General features: G+C 42.8%; 1 protein-coding gene across 1 annotated transcript; it reads right to left on the bottom strand.

Moving 5' to 3' along the window:
* Nucleotides 1-873: 873 nt before the first annotated feature.
* On the bottom strand, nucleotides 874-5,487 carry LOC124691208 (auxin response factor 6-like). Its single transcript, XM_047224466.1, has 12 exons — nucleotides 5,380-5,487; nucleotides 5,088-5,186; nucleotides 4,941-4,997; nucleotides 4,698-4,853; nucleotides 4,501-4,585; nucleotides 4,233-4,323; nucleotides 3,948-4,112; nucleotides 3,754-3,876; nucleotides 3,340-3,415; nucleotides 1,819-3,150; nucleotides 1,542-1,732; nucleotides 874-1,429 (listed from the first exon to the last, which is right to left on the bottom strand). Exons 2-12 carry the CDS (start codon nucleotides 5,160-5,162, stop codon nucleotides 1,255-1,257), a joined length of 2,526 nt encoding a protein of 841 aa, XP_047080422.1. The 5' UTR covers nucleotides 5,163-5,186; nucleotides 5,380-5,487; the 3' UTR covers nucleotides 874-1,254.
* Nucleotides 5,488-8,594: the final 3,107 nt, after the last annotated feature.

The raw sequence follows: 8,594 nt of genomic DNA, 5'->3' as shown, positions 1-8,594 counted from the left end.
GATTCTTCAGCCTAGCGGCCTGGAGAAGTGGAGAATCTGACGGCTTTGACAGGTTACCATTTGTTGACAAACACCTGGAAAAAGCATGCGCAATATGTGGGGCGATGCTCCACCTTCGATTTCGGCGCCCAAAGAAAAGGTGGTCAATGTTGTAAAAAATAGCCCACTGGGATCTAAATTTGGGTCCCAGATGAAGATCTGGGACAGATGAGAGGAATGTCCAGAGCTAAATAAAAGGTTGGTGGTGGTGCGTGCGTGTGCGCTTTTGTGATCCACTTTGAATTTGTCACAATCGACAACCAAATAAACCCAATAACGCGTCAGCGTGCTGGTGGCACGATGTTAAAACGTTGCCAATGGCACCAGGATCACAGGAGTCCTGAGGGCTTGAAGAAACTGTTATGCGATGGGGAGATGCATCAGATTGGCCTTCTAGATAGACCACTGGCCTCAGCCCTCAGGAAAGGGAAAATCAGCACTCAAAATGGTCAATCCGATGGGGACCCAAAAGGCACATGGCAAGATGTCTTTATCTTTGCAAGTCATTGTCTCCAAGAAACTGGTGCTAAATTATAGAGTAAGTGGTAAAGGATCAGGTGACTTCCCCTTGGATCTATCTACATGAGCTTTTCAGGACCATGCCAAACTATATTTTTTTCTGGGAACTGCACTGCTACACAATACATGTCAGGAATAGAAATATGAACTTGGGCGGAGTTACAACATTCCCAGGAATAGTAAGGACATTCCTACCTATAAGTTGCTTATCAGTATTTGATGTGAAATATTACAAGTGTAAACATGGTAGGATCAGCTCACTGGTCACTAACCTCACTTAAAATGATATCATGAAATGAACTCATACATACAATGTAGAAATATTTTATCATTGCAAACAGTGACATCATTAGTAGTAACAACGTGGAACCAAAACATCATAAGTAGTAAGTACACAGGATAGGACCGAAACAAGTTGAGTCCCAGTCACACAAGGCAACAAGGTTGAAGAGTCTAATATCAGAGGCCCTACATCAAAGGCATGGGTATTCCACAGAACAAAGTGTTGACATGCATACCGAAATGTAGCAACTACTCCTTACTAAAGAAGTCTATCATGTGGCATAATTATCAGAACGTGGAATAGCTTTGAACTACGCTTGATCTATGTGCTTTAGTTCCACTTCACAAAACTACGACGAGCTGCAGGAACATATATAGAACAGGCCAGAGCCTAAGGTTCAGGTGCTCCTATCTTCAGAACTCGACAGTGCCCAGCTTTCTCGATTCTGGCCTGCTACCGTAGTTATCGCAACTGTTGCCGAGCCTCCTAGCAGGAGCTGAACTCAAGAGCTCGATGCCCTGCTTCCCCATCTGCTGTACCTCCTGCGGAGAGAGTATCTTTATGCACGATACGCTGTTCACAAATTCCCTGCAGATTACAAGATCCATAATTGTAAGAATAAAGATGAAATCATAAAAAAAAGAATAAGCACATAAACAGTCTGAGAAAGCTTCTTAGGAACTTGTCTACTAGAACTTACTGCCACGGGTCATCACCAACTAGAAGGACATCATCCTCCCTGTCAACAAATACAAGCTGCCAGCCTGATCTCACAGGGTCCTCCAACTGGCTCTCAAGGCCAAATAGGCACCCTACCTCACTACGAAGTTCATGATAGCTGCTAAATCTAGTGATGTCAAGCAACCTTCCAAAGGCTCCAGATTTGTAAACCTATATAGGACAAGGTTTGTCAATTCAAAATGCTTTCAGGGAAAATAATACTCCAATTCATCAATTGGACATGCCAATTCGCTCACCTTCACGAAAGTAGCAGGCAGTCGATTTACGTTATCAGAATTTTCCGAAAATGGCACATATTCTGATTCATCTAAGCAGCCCGAACTAGTTAATGCTTCATTCAAAGGAAAATCACTTTGAGAAGGGCTCAGGAAATTGCAGGTAGAATATGGAATCGTGCTTGAACCATTTTCATCCTGAAGGCTTGCATTGCAACCATTGTCATCCTGCATGCTGGGAATGCCACCTTCCATCAAAAGTGACTGAGAGTCTATATTAACACCAAACAAGAGGTGATTTTGATGATCAGAACTCCCATCTTGATCCACCAAACACTCTCTTCCAGGCAATGGTGCTAATGAAGAGCTTTGTGGTATACTAGAAGGGGCTGAATCGAACTGTTCAAGGTGCGATGAATTGGCATGAGACCGGGAAGGGATCACAGACTCCACCGCAATCCGCTTAGATGACCATGGGTCAGAGACAGGTGAAGGGGTGGCTCTTGGCACACCTTGGAGGTTTGAACCGGCTTCTGAAGGAAATGGTCTCAACGTGTCCTGCATGGACGAGATATCCGATGGAGAAATAGAGCTTATATTTGTGTCCTGAAAGTTTTGCTGTGGTGAGAATTCTGAAACTGGCTGCAATGTGGAAGGAGGAGATTGAGTGTTACAGGAAAACTGAGAGAAGACCGATAATGCATTTGGTCCCGGATGAAAGTCAGACGAGTGCTTCTGTTCTTGCATTTGTTGATGCTGTGGTGTTTGCACACACTGTGATGACTGATGCTGCTGGTGTGATTCTTGCTGCTGCTGCGGCGGCGGCAGAGGGTTCTGCCCATTAAATGATTGGCAGCGCTGAAGCTGTTGCTGGAGGTACTCAGACTGATTATGGCCTTGGATTGCACTATCATTCATGTGTTGGTGGTGCATCTGCTGATACTGAGGCTGTACTTGTTGCAGAATCTGACTAGATAGAAGAGCAGATCTACCAGCAATGTTCTGAGGCTGCTGGAACTGCAATAATGTCGGCGATACTTGCTTCGTCATGTTCTGAAAACCTGCTGCTGATATTGCTTGGTACATGTCAGGTTGCAGGCCAAGTAGGGAAGTATCCACCCTTGGCTGCATCCAAGGACTTGCACCAAGTCCACCAAAGTTGAATGATTGGAAACCTGGGTTTGCACCAAAATCGTCATTTGTACCATATAAGGAAGGCAATCCTGTTGGCCACGGACGCTTCAGTCGCATAGGAAAAGGAGATGAATACATTGGGTAAGTTGTCAGAGGCTCAATCTCCCACAGAGACACCCTTGGTTGCCTCTCTCCAGCAGTTGACTCATCCCATCCAACCTGCATTCAAGGAAAAGAAAAATTGCATGCTCAGGCAGTAAAGCAAGAGGCAGATACATCATAATATGTAAAGACATGCTATCAACTGGAAATTGGACTAGCCGCAATTTTTTAATAGAAATATTAGCATGCAAGCAAATATCTACATTCACAAATGAACAAATAGATAATTGTTATTTCAAGATCTACCTTTACAGAACGCCAGTGTGAGTTTTGCCAACGAACAGGATCAAGGTCGCTTATTCCTGTAATTGTTCCCATGTATCTACAAGAGCACATGAGCGATTTAGACCACTTATATCATATACTACTGAAAATGCAGCTCATGACAGTATCTCAGGAAAACAGCTAGGTAGATATATACATGCAGCAGCAGACATAAATTCAGGCGGCCCAGTGCAGAAAAATAAGTTAAGGGAGCTAAGTGAGAAAGAGGTGATAGTTTAGGAAGAATGATTTCTCTACAAAGATGACAGAGAAAGAAATAACAAAAGAACCTTATGCAAAAGCCTTCAATTGACTTGTCGAAATCAAGATAAGGAAAGAGTACTCTGCGATGACCACACAACAACATTATAAAAGATAAACACATGTTTGACATACCGCCTAACACTGGATTCTTCTGTCTCAAAAAGCATTCGGAAACGCATGCCCACAGATATGCGAGTATGGTAAACTGCTTTTACATACTTAGCCAATGGTATAACGAACTCCGTAGGGCTTGCTCTGCAAAACACGTTGGCAGATCTGAGTATCTGAGAGAACAAATATCAGATATATATAAGGACTTGTTCTACCTTGGATTATAGAAAATAGTGAAGCGGCTATTTGTAGATGCAGCATGAGCAGCTGCAGCGAGAAGACCAATATGCATGCTGTCACTAGACAATACTGATGATGGCATGACAGTTTGTGGCCTATTTGCTCGACGAATTCCTAGAAGCAGCTGATTGTTGTCATTCCTGATCAATCAAGGACATAAAGGACATTATCAGAAAAACTCTGATATGAACAATAAGGTTAAGATGGCGAGCATGGAACGACTGTTCTGAAGAACAGAAATTGGAAACGCAGATATATACCAAATAAAGAGAACAGAGTCTCCAGCGACCAGTCTCTTCGCACTTATAAAGACGCTCCAACCTGTTGTTAGAAGATGCCGCTTTGGTTGACCTGCGCCAGCAATTTGATTTGCAAGTTATTTTACATCATGTACTGGGTTTTGAAACTTATATGAATTGCATGGAACAAGGCTGTACAAAATTAGAGCATATACAGGGCTATATGCACTATCGCTACTGAAAGATCACACAAATAAGAACCAATAAAAGCAGCTGGAAAATAACTAACCTCGAAAAATATGGCGAAATTTCCACTCATTGCCATGAAGATCTTTAGCCACCAACTCCTGTACTGGAGGCTGCTGAGTGAAATCCTACAGAAATATCAAGGAATGTTTACTAATAATAATTCAGTATAGTTGATCTAAAATAATAACATATCGGTTCAAACGAGGCAGCAGAAAAATGCTGATCAGCAGCACATACCAATGGAGGAAACACCTTCTCCGCTGCTCGGCGGGGAACGGAGAATCCACCATGTGTACTTGTGTCGCTTGCAGTTAACGTTTTGCAAAAATAATTTGTTGGCTGTTTGCTTGCACAGCCCAATTCAGCAGGTAGAAATGGGTCCTTCAGTTCTTGCTGCAATAAAAAAACAAGATATAGTATAAGCTTTTTACAAACAGAAGTATACAGATACAAGGATGTAGGTAAGAAATCATGTTTTACCGGGCTGAGTGGCTGTAGCGTCATCTGTGCATAGACCTCATCTGTCTCTGCATCAGCCTGAAGAGAAAATAGCAAAGTTTATGAGACGCAAAGCTAATGACGGTATTACTTGGCTTCGAAACAGATGCGGTATCGCTCCAAACTTACGTGCATGGTCGCATTATGTAGTTGGCATATAAGCTGTGGAGGCAGGTTAGGATAGTTGGGGATCTGGGACTCCATCTCCTTATTTGTTGATGCAGACACCTATGGTAAAAAATTATTATGTAAATCCATTGGTGTCTAACAAAGAAATGCTGCACGATATGGAATTCAAGAGGAAAGTTGTGAAAATGGAAAAAAATTAAGCGAGATCCATTTGCAACCTTTATTGATATTTAGAGATATTTTACAGAACATTTCAGTCTATTTCTTTGGTATTGAGAGAAAGGAGAGTAACCTGCTCACTATGACCTTGAGGAAAATACAGCACCCGACTACCAACCGCAGGCAACGAAACAAGCGGTCCGGCACAAGCATGCCACAGCTCTGAATTTAGGCACTTGTGCTCCTCTGACACTGAAAAGGAAAACCATCTCAGCAGAAGGCATGCCAAGTATATATTTGTAGAGTTGAATTAACAACAATAGCTCTAGGTAGCATCTTTCACACATGTCCAAGTTCACAAAATGATTCCTGCATATTACAAGCAATACTCTTTCCACACTTCTCACAGAATAAAATGATTTGTCGCAAGACAATATGCACTAAAAGATAACAGTACCAATTTGTTCATAAACATTAACTGAAAACTATTCCATCATGGGTACATTAACAGAGCAGTTCCGTTGTCAAGAAGCATAAAACACCAAAAAAGAAGAAGAAATTGATAGGTTGCATAAGCCACATTGAACTGATTCGGGTCACATGATTACACAGATTTAAAGCAAGAGCAGCAAGCCAGCCTAACTACAAACTTAATCAATCAATGGAACCAAGAGTAAATTATTAATGAGTCAAATAAGGTAGCAGTAGTACAAACCGTCAACTGAAATGCCAAGATAAGGTGCTACTGTACCTTCAGGCGACGCCGGCTGATCCGGAAGGCCGCCGCCGCCACCACCGGCCGACGGCGAGAGGTTCATGCTTCACGAGCTAGAAGGCAATACAGTAAACGGAGAAGGAAGGGAGCAGATTTTTTTTTTGTGAAAGAAATCTTCCTTTCTTTTCTCTACACCAAATCACGAGCGCTTCCAAACAGCATCACCATCGCTTTCTCCTCCCCCAAACTGGCCAAACCTCCCGCCCTGCCTCCGCCGCCGCACGAAGGCGCAATCTTTTTTCGATCCAGGAGTCAGAAATTTCCGAGCCTCTCGATCCAAGAAGCCCAGCTCCGTCTCAGGGAAGCGGGAGCCGCGGTCTCCGGGAGCAGCCGGCGGCGGCGGCGGGAATGCGCCGCCTTCGCAGCTCGGGGAGCTAGAAAGCCAAGAAACGAGCCGGAGCCTTCTCGGTTGCGAGAAGGCAGATCTCGCCGCCACGAGACCCGAAGCGGCAGCTCCCAGCTCTGGAGGACACGCGGCCGCTCGGCAGCAGATCCGCCCGCCGCCGCCGCCGGAGGGGAGCGGAGCAAGCTACTGTAGCTACTAGCTAGCGTTGCCTGCTTATCGCTGGTAGCTTCCTGCTTGCCCGTGGCACTGTGCTCGTACTGGTAGTGGTGGGAGAGAGAGATAGAACTGCACTTGTTCCCAGTGGTGGCTTGCTTCGCTTCTTCCTGCTTCGGCTTCTGCGCCCTGCGCTGCTGCTCCTATGCAGTTCTTGGGGTTTTAACCCCACGACCACGAGCGCTGCTCTCTCTCCTCTCTCTCCACTTTTTTCTCTGTGCAACGTGCATGCTTGAGGTAAGTTTCTTCTACATTTCTTTTCCACTGCAACCCGTGTAACTTATGCAAGTATTCAAGTATGTACACGAGTGAAAAAGTTGCCGCCGCTTGGTTCTTCACATTTCATGCGTCATGCTCATGCATAATAGTAATAACAATTGTTATTATGGATTAATGTTATTACTTATTAGTACTGTACTAACTAATACTCTAATTATTATATTATAGTACAATATTATTATTAAAATAATTGTCTTTTTAACTGTTAGATGAGTTTTCTGGATTTGAACTTTGACTAATATCAGACAGATTTGCAAGTGACCAAATCAAATTATGGTCGATGAACAAGCGTCCACATGTTTTCTATGCATGGCTGCTATGCAAATGGTTGACACCGATTCCTACTCGTGCATGCTCGATCCATATAGCTATAAGATAATCCATGGAAATGACCAATGGTCAGGTGTGGAATCGAAACGTGTTGGGATGAAAAGGTATCGATTTCTTTTCTTCCATGTACTGTGTATTTGCGGTCGTGGTCAGCTAGTGGGCCTTTTTTCCGTCTCATGTAGATCCCCCATGATACTGCCTTTTTGACCAATGTTTATTCACCATCATTACATCTTGTGTTTTTTCTCTCCGTCTTGTATTTCAGCTGTACCGTGCGGTCAAACCAGCGTACATGTACGTCTTGATATGTTTATTGCTCGGCGCACATGCGGCTAGACACGTACCTGGAGGTAGTAGTGTGTCTAGACTTGATTTAATTTAAGTTTTTTCTTGCATGGACACAGTGACGTTGTACTGGACCACTGTTGGCCTAACTCTACTAAGACATGGTTTGGGGGCATGAAAATCTCAGAAAAAGGTAGTTTAATAACCACATAAAACAGAAAAATCCACGTGTTAAAAGCAGCACCTAAAATGGAAGGATCTTGGACGCAGGCACGGAAGATAGGAGGACGAGAATTAGCCTAAGCTACCCCCACGCCATTTTATCAGGGAAATTTTGTGAATAACATATGAAGCCTCATGCATGATATTTAAGTTATTTCCTCATATTTCAACATAAAAAAGGCACATGCCATGGCATATTTGAAGCACATTTTTTACCGTGAGACTGATGTACCGCCACTAAGATGATCAGTTTGACTCGTGTCTTCATCTCTAGCATTTACCTCTTGCAATTTAAAAACTATTAAGTGCCACAGCGTATTTGAAGCACATTTTACCGTGATTATAAATATTTTTTTGTAGTTTTGCAGTGGATTTGAGTATATCGAGGAGTTTTTTTAGGCATGCATCCCTAACACTTTGTCCTTCATTGAAACCCTTCTAAATATATGGTTTCCTTATGAGTCAATCATAAGAAAAAGGTGCATAAAAATTGCATACACCATCTTCTTTCCTGTTTTGCTTTAGGGTGGAGGGATGGGTGTCCGACCACCCTTCTACAATTGCATGGAACTAAAACATGTTCATATATATCCTCCATGAATATAATTAGTTCTCAATAACTTCTCATTAACACCTAAAGCCACTTAGGGGCAAAGATGTTTTTTTCGAAGACCTTGTTTGACTTGATAACTTTGATCTTTATAAGTTTTCTAGGGAGCTCGACAACTAGCCGTGTCTTCATTTTCCTTGTTGGACTCGATATTCTTGATCTTGTTAAAATTGATTGCTAGTGTAACCAAGACATTTATGATTGTTCACCTAGTCACATTTTAGAGAATACTTTTTATCCGCACATCCCTATTATAAATTAATTGACTATAATGTGTAGTCGCCTATC

Source organism: Lolium rigidum, chromosome 2, assembly GCF_022539505.1.
Source record: "Lolium rigidum isolate FL_2022 chromosome 2, APGP_CSIRO_Lrig_0.1, whole genome shotgun sequence".
Lineage (NCBI taxonomy): Eukaryota > Viridiplantae > Streptophyta > Magnoliopsida > Poales > Poaceae > Lolium > Lolium rigidum.
The sequence above is the reverse complement of the archived record's forward strand: the minus strand, read 5'-3'. Positions and strand labels throughout refer to the sequence as shown.